General features: G+C 44.9%; 2 protein-coding genes across 2 annotated transcripts; one reads left to right on the top strand and one right to left on the bottom strand.

Moving 5' to 3' along the window:
* The first annotated feature begins 657 nt into the window (after positions 1-657).
* On the top strand, positions 658-13,650 carry dhrs11a (dehydrogenase/reductase (SDR family) member 11a). Its single transcript, XM_034551009.1, is given in 9 exon segments — positions 658-1,050; positions 11,447-11,554; positions 11,556-11,582; positions 11,584-11,658; positions 12,451-12,545; positions 12,869-12,998; positions 13,138-13,230; positions 13,327-13,392; positions 13,524-13,650. Coding segments are annotated over 9 exon segments (768 nt in total). The 5' UTR covers positions 658-918; the 3' UTR covers positions 13,566-13,650.
* A 1,529-nt stretch (positions 13,651-15,179) lies between these two features.
* On the bottom strand, positions 15,180-19,261 carry si:ch211-283g2.1 (sodium-dependent dopamine transporter). Its single transcript, XM_034550539.1, is given in 16 exon segments — positions 15,180-15,329; positions 15,460-15,627; positions 15,720-15,820; positions 16,005-16,104; positions 16,178-16,204; positions 16,207-16,311; positions 16,313-16,321; positions 16,414-16,500; positions 16,502-16,527; positions 17,030-17,154; positions 17,269-17,372; positions 17,478-17,612; positions 17,673-17,805; positions 18,517-18,721; positions 18,822-18,956; positions 19,135-19,261. Coding segments are annotated over 16 exon segments (1,737 nt in total).
* Between the last annotated feature and the right edge of the window lie 984 nt (positions 19,262-20,245).

Below are 20,245 nucleotides of genomic sequence, written 5' to 3'. Positions count from 1 at the left end.
ACATTTTATGTTTTCTTTTTTTCCCCTCTCTCTTTGGTGACACGTCAGTTTAGTGGTGAAGGTTGTACCAATAAATGTGTACAGAAATTCTAAATATAAAGATTTTACAGAGAATAAACATCCATTTGTAATGAGGAATTGGGTGTAAAGTTAAGCGTGCAATGTGAAAAATTTACAAAATAAAAGATATTTATTAATATGCATTATCATTTTGTTACTGTGTTTTTATTGACCTTCAAATGCTCATGTATATTTAGATTTTAGAAGATGGATGAAGATTAGTGTTCTTATTCTGTGATTAAACTTAATTACCTACTAATTAACAAACCAGAAAGGTTTTAAATTAATTGTATAGATATATCTCAATGTATGTTTCTATTTTAACACTTGTCATATTTTGTTTTATAGACGCCTCCTAAAATATCGCATCACTAAGGACTAATTTCAAAAATAACATAACTATCAAAACTACTTAATTTACTGCTGTTCTTTTTTTTTTTTTTACATTAAAAAAAAACCGTGTGTGATTTTGGGAAATACTTATTTTGTTATTTGAGTTATGCCCAGTAGGCGGCGCTAGAGGACAACCCACGGGGAGCACTCGCGGCCGCTCCGCACCAGGGCTCAAAAAGAAAGTGGGAGGTGGTATGAGCCAAACATTTACTCACGCCAGGGCTCTTCATATTTCATCTGGAGGAGCGCATGGATCCGGGCTCAGGCACACTGTCCGTCGCTGTCCTGGATGCTGGGCGGACTGACACAGGAGGCTGTAGCTGCCGCATCCCTCATTTCGAGCACATCCCATCACTCCTGATATCCGCGGCTGTGACAGCTTGAACGGAGCCGACAGAGGACCAGCACGAGGAGCTGTGGTTTCGTGTCCAGCACCGGGGAAGACAGTGCGGCGGCGGGGAGGAGATGGAGCGGTGGAAAGGCAGAGTGGCCCTGGTGACCGGAGCCTCGGTGGGCATTGGAGCGGCTGTTGCCCGGGCGCTGGTCCAGCAAGGCATGCGGGTGGTCGGCTGCGCCAGGAATGTCGACAAAATAGAGGTTGGGGCATTTAATTTACTATCGTCAACACCTCGAAAGATAAGCTAGCTGTGTTTAGAGCAACAACAACCTGAGCTAACCAACGGGACTGTTAGCTAACATTAGCTCCACAACTTCAGCGAGAAACCTCGAGCCACCGGCCGCCGACGGCTGGTGAACTGCGGGGAACCGGCCGTTGAAATGAAGTCTGGTAACTGTAACGTCGGGTAACCTCCGCCAGTGTTATGAAAGAATAAGTATTAATAGTTTTTTAACGGACCCGGGATAATATATTTGAATAATATTTAATCCAAAACGACTAATGTGGTAGCTATACCGTAGGTACTGTATAAGATCTAAAACCATGACGTCAGCTAAATCCCGACTATCTTTCCAGATATTTTATGAATATTACAGGTGCCCCCCCCCCCCCCCCACACACACACACACACACACACACACACACACACACCAAATGAGGCAAATGCGATGCTCCTAAACCAGCATTACTCTGCACATCCCGCAACCCCCTTAATCTGTAAAAATCTCTATTATAAATCCTTTTTTGATAAAATCACTCTCTTTTTGATTGACCTTCTGCAGTGGGGTTAGAGGTCAGGGTCAGCAGCAGCAGACCAGCGTTTACAGAGCTGGCAGGGACACAGTAGGTCTTTCTAAGTTACATTTCAGAGAGGGAGATACCTGCCAACAACGGGCCGTTGTGGGACAGGAGCTGGTGGGTCACCTTGCCATCCTTCCAGCCAACGACAGTGTTGAGGTGATACACTGTCTGTTCAGGTGGAGTCTCATTACCTCACCATAGTTTCCAAAGAGGTGTCAGTGGAGGCCTATGGGGTGCCAGGGCGTCTCCAGTCTTGTGAGACACCAAATGTATATTTATTATGTCCTGTCTAGTGTACATGAACAGCTTTTCCGATCATACGTTTCGGGCTGATCCAACTTTCTACCTTATCTAACCATGAATGCATTTTAGACAATCCATTTACAGCAACCCGGCCCTTTATAAATGTCACTTTACAAACTGTTGTATTGATCAACTTCTTTGATTTCCCTTTTTGTTTCGTGATTTTCATTTATGATGGGGTTTGGAACAAACATTATCCAGTCTACATAGACACACACATTGTCATGTATAGTGTCAGTGTTGATTTTATGTTTTGAACTTTATGTTCAATCTGTCATCCACATATTGAACCAGCTTGTAATTAAAAATAATAATTAATTGTTGGGAGTACAGACTGGAAGACAGTGTCCCCACCCCTCTAATTCTTGCCTAACCATAAGCCATAAGGCTGTGCACCTTGCTTATCTTGTCAGCCAATAATTAAGCCTCCACTCGCCCCAGCTTCCAGCACTGGGCTGCCGGAGGCCTACATTCACACGGCTTTTAGACAGCTGATGTGTTTTTGTTTAGAGCAGAGTGCTGTAGCTTAGCAGGCCTGTGGTTGTTAACAACACTGTCATATTTGAACATTTAGGTGTTGAACGGTAGAATGTCACCCAAGTGCATCCACCTGTGTGAATAAGGCATCACACGCTACATTTGATTATAGTAGTCATATAAATGACTTACTTTTTCCTCACATCAAGCTTGAGGAAGCCACACAGTACTACTTTGGCGTTTACTGCGGTTTACAGTTCACAATAACAACATTTGTCAAAAACTGAACATTGTAGCAATAGATTCAAGAACTCTGCTGATGATGGTGTGAAAGCATGAATTACAAGAAGCGCGTAAGTCATTTCAAAGTTGTTTAGTTTTTTCTCTTACATATTTCAGTTGGGTCTTCAGCCTAGGCATTTTTTCCACCTTGACTACACGCACACACACACACCCACCCATGTCCATACATGCATAGAGTGAGTGTGAATTGCGTAATAGATAGCCTCCCTCCATTCATACTCTGGTCACATGGGCCCTGCTGTCAATAGTTAACTGCAGCAGCTTGTTTCAGCCACTGTCTGTTGAAAAACAAGGTCATAACATTTGAAACTTTTTTTTTATTCATACAATCAGTCGGCATTTAAGAGGTGATCACAGCCAGAACAATCTTCACTATTCTTTATGGATTATGAGACATTAAACTAACTAAATATTTGGCCAAACTGTTTATCGGGTTGTGTGGAGTGTCATGTCGCTCCCATTCTGAGACAGATGTCATCATTGAACAAGACCTCAGAGAGTTGTCTGTGCGTTGGGGTACAAAGCCGATATTGTGCTGTGTGCAACGTAAACCGGGTTCTTTACTGTATTCGTGCCAAACCTGGCATGCTGCTAGTGGAGAGGGCAAGTGTCCATCACTAAGTCATTGTTTGTGGCTTCCATTTTGGTGTTTAACTTTTTTTTCTTTCGCTTTTGATGTCAGCGTTGCCCAACCGCAATATTCCAGCTCGTAGTCGACCAGATAAAACATCGATGAACGGGTAAATGTATTCAAATGTTGGAGCTTTCAGCGTAAATAAAACATGCAGAAAGCCGGGTGGGGAGTCCCGGCTGCAGCATTGTTTTCGCTGTCTGAGAGACCGTAGAGTTGGCAGCAGGAGAGCAGCGAGCTGAAGGGAGCCGTGTGGTCACCATGGGCTCTGTGCAGGAATGGAGACGACGACGTCCAAGTAGCAGCAGCACAGCTTCTCATTAACTGTGTGAAACCCTGAGAGGCCGGTGGGAGACACTTTTATTTCCCTGGAAGAACGCTCTCTTCACAGTATGTTGTTTGGGGACATAACATGTTTAGAAGTGGCCTCCGTGCACAGGACAGTGCCGTCGAAAAGTGTGCCATTTAGCGTTCGCAGTGAGGTCGCCATAGAAACAACGGAGGGATGGATCCTCTCTGGAATTAATAGAACTGTGTGTTTTTCTTCTTGTTTAAAGACTTCTTTTCTGTCTGAGCTCATATCTGTGGAAGAGCACATCCACTAAAGCTCCTGGTTGAAAGCAGTCTGGCCCACATAGCCCATATGTTGAGTTTGTTATATCTGCTTACGAGCACAACGCGATGCAGTATTAAATACAGTGAGTTGTCACAACAAATCTAATAATATTAGATTTAAGACTACCATTTATTTGTTTGCTTTTCTGGCAGGGTAATTCCATAACTCTGTTATGAATCTATATGAAAGTGTGCGAAAATTGATTGTTGTAATGTAGGTCAACAAGAAACATAAAAACATAGTTATTCCTTCTTCCCTGGTCAATAAAATCCTCCATCTACAATCTCTACACAGCCTGTATTTGAATGATTCAATGTTCTAGAGCATTTTTTCTTTTACAGGGCAGAATTACTTTTCTGTCGAGGTTATAAATTGTCAAGTAGTCCCACAGGCTAAATGCAGAGAGAACATCCGCCTCTGTGGAAGAAAAAAAACACCATCTTTTTGTATTGTAAGTGCAACAGACATGTCCTGGGTGTTTTGAGGCCACAATAGCCGCATCTCTCAAATTCAAAGCTTTGGCGGCTGCAATTTTAGATCAGATAAATTTAGCAAACATAATTTGTGGGCTTTTAATGCTAAACAGATTTGGGGTTAGCAAGAGATTGGTCAAGATAATCTGCATGGAATCTATACAAAGAAGATGATTTACGTCAAATTATTTCTGCTCAACAATAAAGACAAACGTGGGATACTCAAACCAGGAGCATGTTTTCTCCAAATTTGGACGGTAGTTGCTGACGGCCTTTTGAGGGAATAGCACTTGAATACATTGGTTAAATTAAGTTTCAGGTCTTTGCATGTTTAAAAGAAAATGGTTTTGTCAAAGTTACCAATCGGCTGCCTCTTAATGTAGCGCTGCACAAAGCAGGAGCCACTGCACTTTTATGCAAGTGAGTACATCCTGAATTCAAACTTGAAGCCATTGTGAGCCAGAAGGTTAATTTAAGACCTTGGCTGACCAACTTCGATTTGGTGCCCGTTCTGCGGGAGGTAAAAGCCACTCAGTCATGCTTCAAAAGCCGAGGTGACACAATAAAAAGACAATCCGTGTCTCACTCGCCTGCAAACCCGACGCTGTCTCAACCACCTTCCTGTGAGTTGTCTGGACAGCCCGTCCTGTGAGTTCACGGTGAATAGATTTCACTCCAGAAAGGCTCTTTGTCTCAAACCTCTGCCTCACTTTGTGTTTCTATCTCTCTTTTAGTCTGTCTCTGTGCTTCTTTATTTAGTTTTGTGTGATGTGCAAAATGTAGAGTTGGATGGCTGTTGAATTGTTCTATATTGTAAAATCCCATTTCGCCTCTTTATATAATCGCCCGGTCGTGACGGGCTCTTTTGCTGTGTCACTTGTCACAGCACCGCTATCTTCACCTGCACAGTTGCGTTTTTTATTTCACCCATGTCGATGTTTTCCTGAGCTCATCAAGTTAGCTCGCGGCTCCTTCTTCGGGCTCCCGAGCTGTTGTCTTACCCAAGCAGAACGCTTTTCCACTGACTGCACGTTTTTTTCCACTAGAGCTGACAAAGACGTATACCCGACTAATAATCTGTCACGTTCCCGTGGATTCTGCCCCCAGGAAAAGCTCCGTTGTCACCAACGCGACAAATCGCAGCGTTTCTTCATATGTGAATCCTCCCAAAGGACACGGAATGATGGCGCAAGGGAAGATGATGCTGATAAGAAATCGGTCTCATTTATCTCTGTGATGGGCAAACGGCACTGACCTCGGCACATTGTCACCTTGACATTAGTTCCAACCTCTCCTTCACCTCTTCCAAATTGACAGACTCATGTGCAATTTGTGCAGGGTGTTTTGTACGCTTGAGGGACGATTTATACGCCCTCAAGAGCAGGCGGATGAGATGTCTCTCTTCTTCATTCCTTCTCACTGTCTGCGAGAACCGACCTCCGATTCTGGCCATAACTTTGGAGCAAAGGATGTTGTCTCAGACCTGTATTACGACAGTGCAGTACTGTACATTTTCCTCCCACCGCTCATGTCGGGAGTGTTTTTAATTACTTCTACCAAATCCCCTGGGCCTCCTATGATTTACAGTCTGATTGGTCTCGACAGCTCAGTGACCCCTGTGAGCTGCTCTCCCTTCGCCACCGCTGGGCTGTCCTCTCCGTGCTTATCACCTTTCTAGGTGTACGGTTTACCGGCATTGATGCCCCCCCCCCCCCTGTCACTTCTTGTCCTGTTAAAGACTTTCTGGAAATCTCCTCTCTGTGAGAGTGCATCTTCATGCGCAAGGGGAGGCCTCAGATGTGCGTTGGGCTGGGGGGGGCGTCACCTTACAAACGCTAAGTGCAACAACAGAAGCAGGTCGGCACATTATTGAATGTTTATTTGTAGTGGAGACTAAGCAGAGTGCAAAGGAAAGCTCTCTACGGTGGAAGCATTTTCTGAGTCTACGACACGAGCACGGAGACAAGTTGAGTTCGTCAAGTTCAGTTTTCCCATTAAAGGTCGGGGGGAGGGGGGGGAGGGAGGGAGGGAGGGACGGACGGTGGGGGGCTTGCCGAGAAAGAATGCAATTTGGATTGTTGTCGCTTCGACTGTGGCCAAATTGGATTAGTTGCTGGGTGTTTGTTTGATTTTTGGAAACATTTTCTGGTTATTCTAAGTTCACAAGCTGGAAAGACCGAGCTCGGGCTGGCGCAGCTTGAAAAGGTTTTTCTTTTTTGGACTCGTCCGATCATGACGTGATCGTTTTTGTGGCCTGCTCTGGGCTCTCGTTGTCTGAGACGCAGCGTGCTTAATGCTGCGGCTCGTAGCTCCAGCCAGCTACGGCCCCCGCGATGAGAGCAAAAGTTGCTGTACAGATGGCCGGCGTCAGGTGCAGGACTCACTCATCACATGAGCCACGTGATGGATGCTGGTTCACCAGAAGGAAGCTTCACTCCTCAGCGTGTTTCAACTACAAACAAGACAACCAGAGAGACACTTTTTTAAAAATCATATGATGCCAAAAATGACGAAAGGTTTCTGTAGTTCATCTTTTGAAGTATTGTGCGCATCCTCCCACTGTTTCCTGTCATTTGAAAAGAAGTCGTGCTGCCGCCCCCTCCTGATTTCAATCACTTTGTTTGGAAAGTGAAATGCCACCACACTGGTTACTCCAGTCTGCTGCACAATAACCCCTCGCAGCATGCACCGTCTTTAGTCGAGACTCAAGATTATGAACGCCTGTTATCACGGACAATGTTTAGTTTCTTTATTTACTCGGGCACCCTGTTTTAGGTTCAACGGTCATTTGGGTGAAGGGTTAAAACGTAGTCCTTGATTGGAACTCCTCAGAGGTCTGTCAATGAGTGTCGTTACCATCAAAGAGTGTAATTGTTTTTCTTATCTCTTTGTCTTGATCACTGTCCCGAAGGAAGTGCTGTAAAACTGCCCGGTCAGACCTTTGGACCTTTTGGTGGCAGTCTTTCAGTGCGCATGAAGAAGAGGTAATTGCATAACCGTCCCCTCTGCTGCAATGCTGTTATACAGCCGAGTAGGGCCGCCCCCTTTTACTCCATTAGTCTGTCGTTCTGGTCGAAGTAAATGAAGATTTATTTAGTCCATCAGTCATTTTGTTTTTCCACACAAAAAAACATATGAGCACATCTCTGGTTTACAAGATGTTGTGATTGTGTGTGTGTGTGATTCTTTGTGGAGAAACTCTGTTTTACATATCTGTTTACATATATATATATATATATATATATATATATTTATTTTATTTTATTTTTTAATCAACCAATGTCCCCGATAACCTCCCCTCACCTTTGACCCCCACGCTCGGTACGATTGTGCTCCGGCTATCTTTCTGTCACACCGTAAGTCGCTCAGCTGGATAGGGAGCGACGGGGCTACAGTAAAGATTTCTCAGAGACCTTCTTGTTAGTTTGTTTTCAGAAAAGGAACCGACAAACAAGGAATGCGTTTCCCCTTCACTTGTTTATTCTGCGGAGCGGCTCCTAGTGAAAACATCACGCTCTCTCTACACATTTTTGTATCTCTTCGTTCGTGGCTTCGCGAAGATATTGGCTCTAAATTAGCCTCAATGTGAATTCATCATTTGGGGGGGAGGGGATCTTCCCTCTTCTCCTTCTCATAGTACAACTCGCACTGGAATCTGAATGTGTTTTGATCATCTTTGGTGCACTGGGCCTCAGGATTTGTTTTCCGCCTCCTTCTGTTTCACTTTGTGGCTGCCAACCCGAGCCCTCTACTCCTCCCTCCCTCCGCACACTGTTTGTAAGCACTGGACAACGGTGTCGGTAATGAGGATGAGAATGCATTTTGACAGGCAAAAAAGTTGTGTGTGTGTCACAGGTACTTAAGAGTTGGGACAGGGGGGATTAAGAGGAGAGTTTCTTTTTTTCTTTTTTGGCTACACGTTTTGATTTATTTGTAACCACCTAGCAGTTTCTAAGAGGGGGCACGGGGGCCTAAAACACAATCCATCTCTTGTCTGCGAGACCCCCTGAATCAACCTGAGACAAATCTAATTTCTCTGCGCTGTCCGCTCATGGCTGCCGCCTTGTGCTATTGATCTGGCTCACCACTTAGTTCTTGTCTGCCTTTTTAGCGTTTTGGCATCTTTCTTTTTTCTTTTTTTTCTCCCTTCCCACTTCTCCAGCGAGTTGTTTCGCCGATCCATTCACACCAGTTCCACGTGAGCGGGGGGAATGATTGATAACCATGGTGTGGGACAGGAGTCTCCTATGCATTGTGGAGCTTATATAACAGCTCCCTGCAGGGCTCAACGCCTGTGAATGTGACCTATGTAGGCATGTAAACATGTTCGTGCTGCGTGGGTGTATGCACACCCTTTACTGTGACATGCAAAGGCTTTATGGCCGGTTGTAACATCATTTGTCTTTTGAATTGTACAATTTTTAATTTCTTTATCTTCGGTGTCGGCCTTATCAAGATTGTCTGGGTAATAGCAAACAGTGATTTTTTTTTTTTTTTTTAAAGTTGCCAAGCTCTATGTACGCATGTGCGGTCTTTTTATAACTGACCACGAACAAAACCATGTGAGAGTAACTGATAATACAGTTGATATGGACATTTTTTATGTAAAAAAAAAGAAATACAAGATTAGTACACCAAGTAGTTGAGTGTGAAGGCTGCAATGAGAGGGGGAAGAAATGACGTTGGATTCTGATGCAGCTTTTAATTAATTCTCGGTGTGTCAAGTACACTTTGCCTTTTAAACATAATTATCTTCGGTTTGATGTGTTTCCTCAGGGCTCATTTAGCAGCTCTGCCGTCTGTCATCAAGATATGTTCAGCTTTTCTTTTTTTCTCGTCTTAAAAAGGTGTGACACCCCAAAAAATCTTCACCTGCAGATCTCCAGTGTATTCGTTTGGTTTTGTGATGACTGAATTGTGTGTGGGGTGCATTTGCCAACTGTGTTGCTGTTGCCTTATCTGTAGGGCAGGGTGCTGCAGAGCCACTGCTGTAGGCGTGGCCAGTGCGAGGGCGGGTACTGGTCACGGCGGTGGAGCTGGTGCCAGAACTCACACACACGCAGAGATTCACAGCCTGAGACTTCCTGCAGTTGGACCAAGATCACAGCCGGTTTGCTCTGCTGCTCCCACTTAAACCTCAGCAACACAACTAATTCTCCCCCTCCGAACAAAAGGCTGGCATGGCTCCCCCTCTATGTCCTCCTTTCTGAATAAAGAAGAGCCTCTCCATTAGTCGTCTGCCTGCTCCTTCCTGCCGGAGAGCCTGTCCCTTCAGGGATTCGGGAGGGTGCGAAGTGGAGATATTTGGTCTAAAGGCAGTTCAGATACTTAACTTTAATGTCTGAACCGACCAGGGATCACAGCCTCGCATTCAAGGTGATGGGCAAAAGGGAACGGTTCCCCGCCACGGGCAAAAGGGGCTGGTTTTAAGGCTTTACAGATGAGACAAGTGTTTTCAGTGTTTTAGCATTTTGACAGCTTTATTCGGGTAATGCCTTCACTCTGGATAATCCCAGTTAAACAGCTTAGAAGAAGAGCAAAGGAAATCTGCAGACTCCAAGTGTGAGATAGGATGCATTCACTCTATTACATGTTTTGTTTTAAAAAAAAAAAAGAAGAAGATCCTTCAATCCAATTTCACTACCGATTACAAAAAGCAGGCTTCACACAAGTATACTTCGTTCCCTTAAGGATCGGCTGCAGCAGCTGCCACAATCTGCAGATGTGCTGTATCTGCTTATGTCCAGATGTCAGGCCTTTAACAGAAAATCCCCCAACATTAGTCACATTGATCCACACTACTCCATGTGATGAGTGATTACCTTTCTCTTCTGCTCACGTTCATTTAATTCGGCTGTATAAACTGTCCGCCACATTGCAGAAGGCATCAGATCATGCTGCCTCAGCTCTCGGATTAGTTTGCACCACAGTGGCTCAACATTGTGAGCTATGATTAATATGTTTACTTTACAACGTGCTTTGCTCTGCCCATAAAGCAAGATTCAGGTCTCAACATCCATGCATCAGGAATGTTTTAAAGTGTTTGGGATCTTGAAGAAATAGTTGGAAAGTTGCCAACTTTTTGGGTTACCTTTTTACGGCCTTACCCTCAATATGTCACATGCTGCTCTGAATGTACATGTTACATGTTGTAGCAGAAGGTGGTGTCTGCAGATTCTTTGAATGTGGAAAGAAGCCTGTGCGGTTTCCTCATGTGTGAATTGAGATCAAACCCCACATGTACCAGGGGTACTTAGGAACTAACAAATGCACTGAGATCAAATGGTTGTAATGTCCAGTTTTCTGCATCAAATAAGACCAACACCAAAAATATGTCCTCACTCTGATTATTGCAGGGGCACAGGGATCTTTTGTTCGAGGTTAGTTTTTCCTTTAGTACATCCACGGTGGACTTTCTAAACATTCAGTACATACCGTGCTGTGCATCATCTCGGTCTACCAGCAGCTCTGGCCCCCCCCCCCCCCCCCCCCCCCCCCCCCCCCCACCCCCCTGTCTGACTGGCACCCGAGCGAGACATCAGGTGACTGGCGCAGCTGTGCCTGGCAGGGGGATCTGTGTCAGTTTGCATCAAACCCCACAGCAGCCAGCTGACCTGGTTTGGAGAGGAGCCTGCAGCAGGCTCAGCCCAGCTGGAACCCGAAGGAAGAGGCATCCCATCGGTTCATATGCATTTTGTTAGGTGCACTCGGATATGTTGGTTGTGGCTTCAGTGGCGCCGTCAGGCCGGCGCTCTCCGCCCTCAACTGATGTGGTGTTGATTTTTATGTCTGCACGCTCATGTCTGAGCGAGTAGGGTGTTTATCCATCTTAATTATGATTCTGCGGGCTAATCATTTCTAGATCTTGTCCAAACAGTGTCTCGGTCCTGATTGTCAATGTATCACAACTTGTTGCGCGAGTATTTCTGTGGTTATTATCCTCTGGCAAATGTTTGTTTAACTTGGGTCCGATTTCTTTTGTGTTTTTTCAGAAGCTGGCAGCAGAATGTCAGAGTGCAGCCTACAGCGGCACGCTGATCCCTTACAAGTGTGACCTGTCCAACGAGGAGGAGATCCTGTCCATGTTTTCAGCCATCAAGGACGCTACACAAGGGCGTGGACGTGTGCTATCAACAACGCCGGACTGGCCCACAGTGAGCCCCTGCTCAGCGGAAAGACTGAGGGCTGGAGGAACATGATTGACGTGGGTGGATCATTACAGACACACAAATATATATTGAGCTGAAACAAGCCGGTGTATTTATTTGGAGTAGCGTTGGTCAGAATTATCCTCTTCCGTTTATGTCATATTGATTTTTAATGGGGCTCTACTCAACCAGAGAAAGGCAGAAGGAGGAGCTGAAACAGTTTGCCCAATGTGATTGGAAGTGGTTGTGTTTGTAGAGCGTTGTCGTGCGTTAGAGTAAAAGCAGAAATGTGCAGGCGGACACACACACACACACACACACAGAGATCACCTCCTCTCACAGAGGCTGCTTCATTGGCTCTGAGGAGAAGCACAAGCAGAGGCCCACTAATGAAAGCCAGCAGTATTTCTCTTGTTTAAACCTCACATTGGGATTCATCGAGCTCCAAAGTCCCTGCCTCCCGAGTCCTGCATTCGTAACGCTCGTCCATCTGTTGTCATGGCAGCCCACATGAATGTGTACAGCAGTGTATTTTTAGCCTGTGTTTAATCTGTACGCTGACCTTGTTTGGTCACTTCCCCCTATCTTGCCACCGAACGTTGGCTTTAACCTGCCGTCTATCAATGTCACCACGGGAGCAGCTTGAAGCCACAAGTTGGACCGGACCAGCAGGTTCAGCTGGTCCCCCGAACATCAGTCAGCTGATTCACTTTCATCACATGGCATTCTTAGATATTGCGAAAATCACATTCCTTATCAACTTGAGTTTAGCTTCATCGTGTAGTGCACACAGAGATCGATGGAAACTGAGACATGCATTAAGCTGATGCCTTCCTTTGCCCCTGCAGGTGAACGTCTTGGCCTTGTCTATCTGCACCCGGGAGGCATACAAATCGATGAAGGAGAGGAATGTGGACGATGGCCACATCATCAATATTAACAGGTAAGCTACACCTTTTTGGATCCAAGAACAAATGTATAGATTGTTCTGAAACTACCTCAGCCAGCTTGTTCAAGGTGGTTTAAATCTTGCAGGCTTTAAGTAAAGCCCATTGTGAGCCTGGAAAAGGGACAATGTGAGGATCTATTATAACCCTGTTGAATTGTACGGATCTATTAATTGATTTAAACTATATATTTGTGGGAGGCATTGAGACACTGTATATGATATTCAACCATACAAATAAATGTGTAAATCTTGCTCCAGAAGTATGGAAGTAGAGTTATTTAAAGTAACGTGGTCTCTCCCGTCCTACCCCGTTACAGTATGAGTGGGCACCGAGTGGTGCAGAGTGCCGATACGCATTTCTACTGTGCCACTAAATACGCGGTGACCGCTTTGACTGAGGGGATACGGCAAGAGCTCCGAGAAGCAAACACCCGCATCAGAGCCACGGTACGTTCGCTGTTGTCAGGGTTGTGTTAGTCGGCCATAAACGACTCCACGCACAGAGAGTCATTCAGCTTCAACCAAACTGTCGGCGTGTGAGCAGCAAATGTGAACGTTTTTTCCAACGCATTTGCCTTCCCTGCAGTGTATATCTCCTGGAATAGTTGAGACCGAGTTTGCCTTCCGGCACCACAACAGTGATCCAGAGAAAGCAGCTGCAGTGTATGAGAGTATGAAAGTAAGAGCGCACGTTTGAAGTCACGAGATGCATTGCACAAAGTGAAAATACCAGAGTGCTGTTGCATCACTAATAACTCCTTTCTCCTCTTTTCAGTGTTTGAAAGCAGAAGACATAGCCAGTGCAGTCACATTTGTTCTCAGTGCCCCTCCTCATGTCCAGGTGTGGCGTGTGCTGTGTGCGTGTGTGACGTGTGTGCGTGTGTGCGTGTGTGTATATAGCTTTCAGACATGAAATTAATCAGCTGCTTGGCGGCTGGTTTCTGTATTGATTTCTTCTGTTTGTGTCACCAGATTGGAGACGTGCAGATGAGGCCAGTAGAGCAGGTGTCATAGCAGTGGAGCAGGAAGCTGGAGGAGGAGCAGACAAGACGGCAGCCATGGCGGACTCCATAGCGACCTCTGCTGGGCAAGGGGGGGGGGGGGGGGGGGGGGGGGGGGGCTGGGGGTGTTTAAAAACAAATCAACTACAGCTGTGTTGGTCAAAGAGGGCTTGAGCCTTAAGGAGGCTGTGCGAGGAAATGAAGGGGCGTGGACTTTGTAAACCACTGCGAAAATACTACTGAATGCAGCAACCTGGTGTTTGTGAAGCGTCGAGCCCTGTCCCTGAACTGAGCCGACTCCAAACGACGGCAGGAACCAATAGCAGAGCAGAGAGTTGCTGCTGGGCCGTGTGGTCATCCGCACGAGCATCACTTCAGAGGGAAGAGTATGCCATTGATTGCACATGTTTTGTCTCTGTTTTTGTAGGTCACATGACATATCTTTTTGAAATTAAATGGAAAGAGTAATTGCTGTTTATAAGAGTGACAACGGTTTTGTTTTTTGTTTAAATCTTCTTCTTTTTTTTAGAATAAATGTTTAAACTTTTGATCATAGCTAGATGTGGTCTCGTACACACTAACCATAGACAGTACCCACTGTCACTAACATCAGTCTGTCCATGCTGCCACTTCTACTCACCGTATGTTGTCACAAACGCATTCAGTTACCCTTTGGCTTTCAACCACTCATAAGTGATCGGGGGTGGGGGGGGGCACAGGTGTACTTGTCTGGGTTTCTACTCTTCACCTTTTCTTGCCTGTGTAACTTCAGTCGTTCTTTGCACTTTGGATTCATTTACGAGGAATTACAAGAATGAAACACTGGCAACTTATGTAGGAGAAGACACTAACATGTACATGTATACTACCCTCGAAATGTGTACCTCACAGATGAAATCTCTCCTTCAATGAATAAATATAATAAAAAGAATTGCCCAGAAGTGAATTATGGTCTGTTATGTTCATCGGACAGACTGTTTTAGAGTCATTGTAGAAATCACAAGCTGTGGACTTTTTGACTGGGCTTTTATTACAACTTACATGAATTATTGCATGGGCCCGTGTACTCCCCTGTTTACCACTGCGTGTATCATCTTTATTAGCAGTGCCCTGAGTTGTATTTGACCTAATAAATGAGTCAGCCACAATGAATTGGTCCACAGTGGTTTATGTTTTCAACTAAAGTAGTTCAGCTGTGTGAACTGGGAATGGTGGCATTACTTTATCATTTTCTTGGCTAAAATGTATCTCTAAGGACAGTTACTGACCTCAGCACTATCGACACTCATACTTGCATCAGCAGACATGGCCAAGAGATGGCACCCTTAGCAAGTGTGTGTGTGTGTGTCCGTCATTTGGAGCGCAACGTTGGCCGGGTGTTAAAAGATGTACACAACACCAACGGATTCCCAAACGCTGCCTTTTCACAACGTCTTTTCACATAAAAGAAGTGCAACAAAACCTCAAATTTACAACAGCAAATTAAATTAATAGTCTCACAAAAATGTGCATTTCAATATATAATACAAGCAGTACATTCCCGCTATCATGTAGCGCATTCTTTTGTAGTATGTTTGTTGAGGATTTAAAACTAACAGCAAACAATTCCACTCTCGGTCAAGAGCCTTCACAGGTTAGTCTGAAGAGGAGGTTTCTCAGGCAGCTGGATGTCGGAGAAGATGACAGCGAGACCCGGATGTGTTTCTCCTCCTCTCTCATAGTACGGCATTTTGGGCTTTTTATTCAGGGCGTATGGTGTGATGGACAGCTTCAGTTTCTGTAGGAGAAATAGCACTGATAGCATTATCACATCGCTTGGCGTAGCAACGCGTGTACGTGGGTACTGCTGTAACTCCAATCATTTGGACTGGAAAGAAAGACATATAGAAAATAATAAGGTGTGTCACCTGCATGAATGAGCCAGGTAGCACCCACAATGTGTGAATGGCACCCAAAGGAATCCAGATGATGGAGCCCATGGCGATGACCCAGCCGACCCCCTGAGCCCAGGGAGGGAAGACGTAGTCCCCATAGCGGGCTGGTTTAAACTGGACTATGGAGAAGATCAAGATGACCTGCCCACAAGAAGAAACATGTAAAGGTGACACGTTCAGATGGATCTCAGTGTTGGTTCAGGAAATCAAGAATCTAAATCACGTGGGCTTACCGTAATCAGCACAGGAGCAACTATTAGCCAGCAGAGTCTGAAGAAGATGTTGGGCCCTTTCCCGGTCATCTCCTGGAGGTTGTCTGAAAGTCGTCTCACTCCTGCACGTGGAGAGCTGCTTCAGTTAACAGCCCTGCACATTCTTTTTGCATTGTTCCCAGACCTTTTACAACATCTGGCATTGAGAATGATAGTCTACCCATGGCCTCCAAGGGGGCGGAGGGGGGTGGCCTAGCACATTCCATTAATTGTCCGCAGAGAAACAGAAACACAACATTTGCTTACCGTAACTCCAACAGATGGCTATGACCTCAAAGAACGCAAGAAACATGATGGACACGATGGCAGTGTAATGATCCATGAGCTGGAACACATAGATGCCCACCTGAAGAGAGACGTGCTCGTTAGTATGTGATACCCTTTGGTTCGAGCTCATCCGGTAAAATCCCAGTTCGTACCTGCATGACCAAGGGGATCCCCAGAAGGGCACGCCGCAACCACAGATAGCAAGAACAAACAGCTCCTTACGCTTGAAGAATGTCATCAGACGTTGATGGTACTCGTCCATGAGACTAGTCACCATCACTTCAACCCATCGCAAACTGACAGAGAAGAAACAAGAATTATTATATTATTATATTATAACTGAAGGGGTACTGTCCCCCCCCCCCCCCCCCCCCCCCCTGTTAACTACCTCGCTGTCCAGTCCAAGGCAAAGCAGCATGAAGAAGAACATCACAGCCCACAGCTGAGACACTGGCATGTTGGCAAAGGCTTGTGGGGTAAACAATATAAACCAGCCCTGGACCTGAATGCAACAAACACACAGGATTTGACAGTGTGGCCGTGTTGATGGAAACAGTAAAAAATCAATTATACAAAATTGTCATGTAAAGAGCAATATATGGAGAATGTATCAACATCTGTAGAGCAGCATGCATTGGAACGCAGCATACTGATGGTATTAATGTAATGCACCACTTGCTTTTCCAAAATATAATGTTTTTTATTCATTTGTATGAATGCATTTATTGTATCTCTGTAGCTATCATGACTCTTATATCACTGGATTGCAGCTCGACTTTTTCTTCCCCATAAAAACAAAAGAATGATAACAATGAACCATGAAGCATTGCTCTGCAAGGGTACTGATTTATAACACTGCCTAACCCTCTCAAAGGAAAAACATTGTTTTTCTTTCTTTCTCGCTTTCTTTTTTTTTTTTAAATGTACATGAGTAATTACCCTGCCACACGCCCAAAATCATTGGCGATCAATTCTTTCCTATCTCTAGTTTCTTTCTTTCTTACCATCCACGGCCAGATCGCTGATAGGGATGCCCTGCAGATGGGACATGTATCCAAAGGCCGAGAAAATGACAAAACCTGCCAGGATGCTGGTGACGGAGTTGATGATGGATATAGTCAGGGCGTCCCTGTGGGGAAAGCAGATGGGGGTTTTATGTTCATAAAACTTTCTTACTGCCCACTGATCATTGTTGTCACTGCTGATGGAGAACACTGAGTGTATGAGGATTGTGTCGCATTACTTCAGCACGTTGTTGTTGAAGGAGTTGTAGCTGGACATGGCCATGAGGGAGCCGAAACCAATCCCGATGGAGTTGAAGATCTGAGCTGCAGCATTGACCCACACCTGTAACACAGAGGGGTGATCATCCACTAGCCACCATCACTGCCTGTTTGTTGCTAATCTACAGACAAAACCAGCAGATTCCCAGTTCCTCGTCTCCCTTCACACCTCCACTGACAGCAGCTTGTCCCACTCTGGCACGATGAAGAAGGATATTCCGTCTAAAGCTCCAGGAAGCTGCGCGTTGTTGATCAGCAGGGCGATCAGGATGATGTATGGAAATAGAGCCGTGAAGTACACCACCTGCAAACACACAGGTCGGTATTCGCCTCCTTGTCCGGATTTCTCTCTCTTCTCACTCACCTTGCCCGTCGATTTCACCCCCTTGAAGATGCAAAAGTAAATGAGAACCCAAGCCAGAACGAGGATGAGAAAAAGCTCCCACCGGACCACTCCCGCTTCATCCACTCCACTAGTCTGCTCCAGCATCTTATATCTTCAAAGAAACCACGAAAAGAGTAAAAAAGACAATTGCATAAATCTGACACTATGGCTCAAAACTGAACACATCTTACGATACTTTGCTATCTTCTTTCCCTGTAAGTGTTTATCTTACATTAAATGCCAGTTTACATTTGGTGGACAGCAACCTCTCTCGTTTGCACGAGGATGCAAATAGTTACATAATTAGATGTTGAGTTATTGCCACCTGAAGTGGGACATTCTGATTTCACAGATGAAACTAAGAATATGGATTTGTCAGTCAAGTCAAGAGTGTGCTTTGCATTGAAGCTCCCGTACAGTTCATTCCCACGCGTTTGGATAAAAAGGCTGTATCTCTGGAGCCCGTTTTGCACATCTCTGCTCACGCCTGCGATTTCTTGTGGTATTCATTACGTAAAAAACCCTAAACAAGTTAATGAGTAAACCACTGCTGCAGACGATTAAACATTTTGTATCAGGATGAGTGATCAGGTTTAAAAGTGCCGTAAAACTCTGACTCTTATCCATTCATCTTCACCTTACATAACTCTACACCTCACACCTCAACTCACATAACTAATTCATTCTCATGTATCAAAATAATCACCAGAGTTGTAGTTGTGCAAGCAGCCTAGCTACCAGGGCTTTTGTATTCCTGCTAAAATCTAATCATTATCTAGTCTTGTTTCACAATCCCACATCCTCCCACGCGGGGAGAGCCTACTTGAAGAACTCCTGGCTGGCAGTGGAGGAGTAGCTGCTGTTGGTGGCGTGGTTGGTGCAGTTGGCTGTGTTCCACGTGTTGTTGCAGTTCTGCCAGGGCAGCGGCGCCTGGAAGGAGCTGAAGAGATAATAGAGGGCCCAGGTGATGACCACATTGTAGTAGATGCACATGATGAAGGAGATGGCCACCGATGCTATGCCCACTCCTGAGGACAAACACAATACATTGTCAAAAAGATAAAAGCCAATTTGTCAGTTTGTATCTCGTTCTGCGAGTGGGGAAATCAAATGAATGCCACGGAGCACCTTTTAAGAGTGGGCAGACGGTAGCCAGAGCGTGGACAGGCCCTCTCCTCGTGTACTGACCCACAGTCAGCTCCATGTAGAGCAGAGGGAGCCCCAACACCACTAGCATGAGCAGGTATGGCACCAGAAAGGCACCTGAAGGAACATGATGGCAGGTCAACTATCACACACATATTCTAACCGTACATGCACGGTTTCAGAGAGAACCCTTCACACATACTCTCACACGAAATGCAGACGGAGGTAAGTTTGGAACAGCTTGAGCATATATTTCCAACACAATCAGTTTGAGGACGTCAGTGACGTGTCTCACCTCCTCCACTCCTGTAGCAGAGATAAGGGAACCTCCAAACATTGCCCAGACCCACGGCACAGCCGATGCCGGCCAGGGTGAACTCTATCTGCCGGCTCCACGTTGGTCTGTTGAGCTGCTGCTCCATGTCTGCTCCTCGTCGCTCGTCTGGGCCCAAGCTCCAGGGCAAGGTTGGCTGGGGTTGAAGTAACTTGGGGTGATATAACCTTCCGTTTTATTATCCTTAATGATTAGCTTTGCAGACACACTTCGACAGCCCTGAGGCTCACAAAGAGGAAGATGTTTGCATAAACTCATCAGATTGGTGCTTGTGGTGCACAGCAGGGGTTAAAGATTTATTTTTTATTTTCTTTAAGAGATTAATGTTTATCATCAGTCTTTTTTATTTTGTATTATTATTATCAGCTGGTCACCAAGTGAGCACAGCTCATTTAGCTCATTTGAACATGTGTGTTTTGACACAGAGAATTGATAATACTACTTCATACAGACAATAATACTTTTGAAGGTCAAACAAGTAAATGAGTGAACTCGTCAAACTGAATGTTGCATTGATAATAATTGTCAAACATTTCAAATACAAAATGTTGCATGTGTTGTGCATACAACATATTGTGTTTTAAATGTTTGACGATTATTATCTTCCAGAAGCTCGGTCCAAAAAAGTCATAACTTGACTATTGAACCTTTTTTTAAACTTTTAATATTCAGAACATTTTATGGGTTCCACCAGCTCTACCTTTGTGACACCAATAGCTTAACATCAATGATACATCTAAAGCTCCCAGATAAAGACATGGAGCTATAGATATGTCAAAGGTCTTTTATGACTAATATGTTACATATGGGCAACTTGAAATGAGTTCTGCAGCGACACGTGCTGTAGCGCAGATTTCAGGTGGAGTCAAACAAAGCACACATGCCCATCACCCTAATAATAATATTATAATATGTATAATATATATACATTATATATATATAATTATAATAATAACCTTTATGATAAGCAGAGATATGACTAGTGTCTCTTTAAATATGTAACCATAAATGAGAACAACAATCAACACCACATAGCAGCTTTACAGAGGGCTTTTATCAAGGAGCCTTATCT

The sequence above is a fragment of the Cyclopterus lumpus genome, chromosome 14 (assembly GCF_009769545.1).
Source record: "Cyclopterus lumpus isolate fCycLum1 chromosome 14, fCycLum1.pri, whole genome shotgun sequence".
NCBI classification, from domain to species: Eukaryota; Metazoa; Chordata; class Actinopteri; order Perciformes; family Cyclopteridae; genus Cyclopterus; species Cyclopterus lumpus.
Note: the sequence above shows the minus strand (reverse complement) of the source record. Positions and strands in the feature narration are given on the sequence as shown.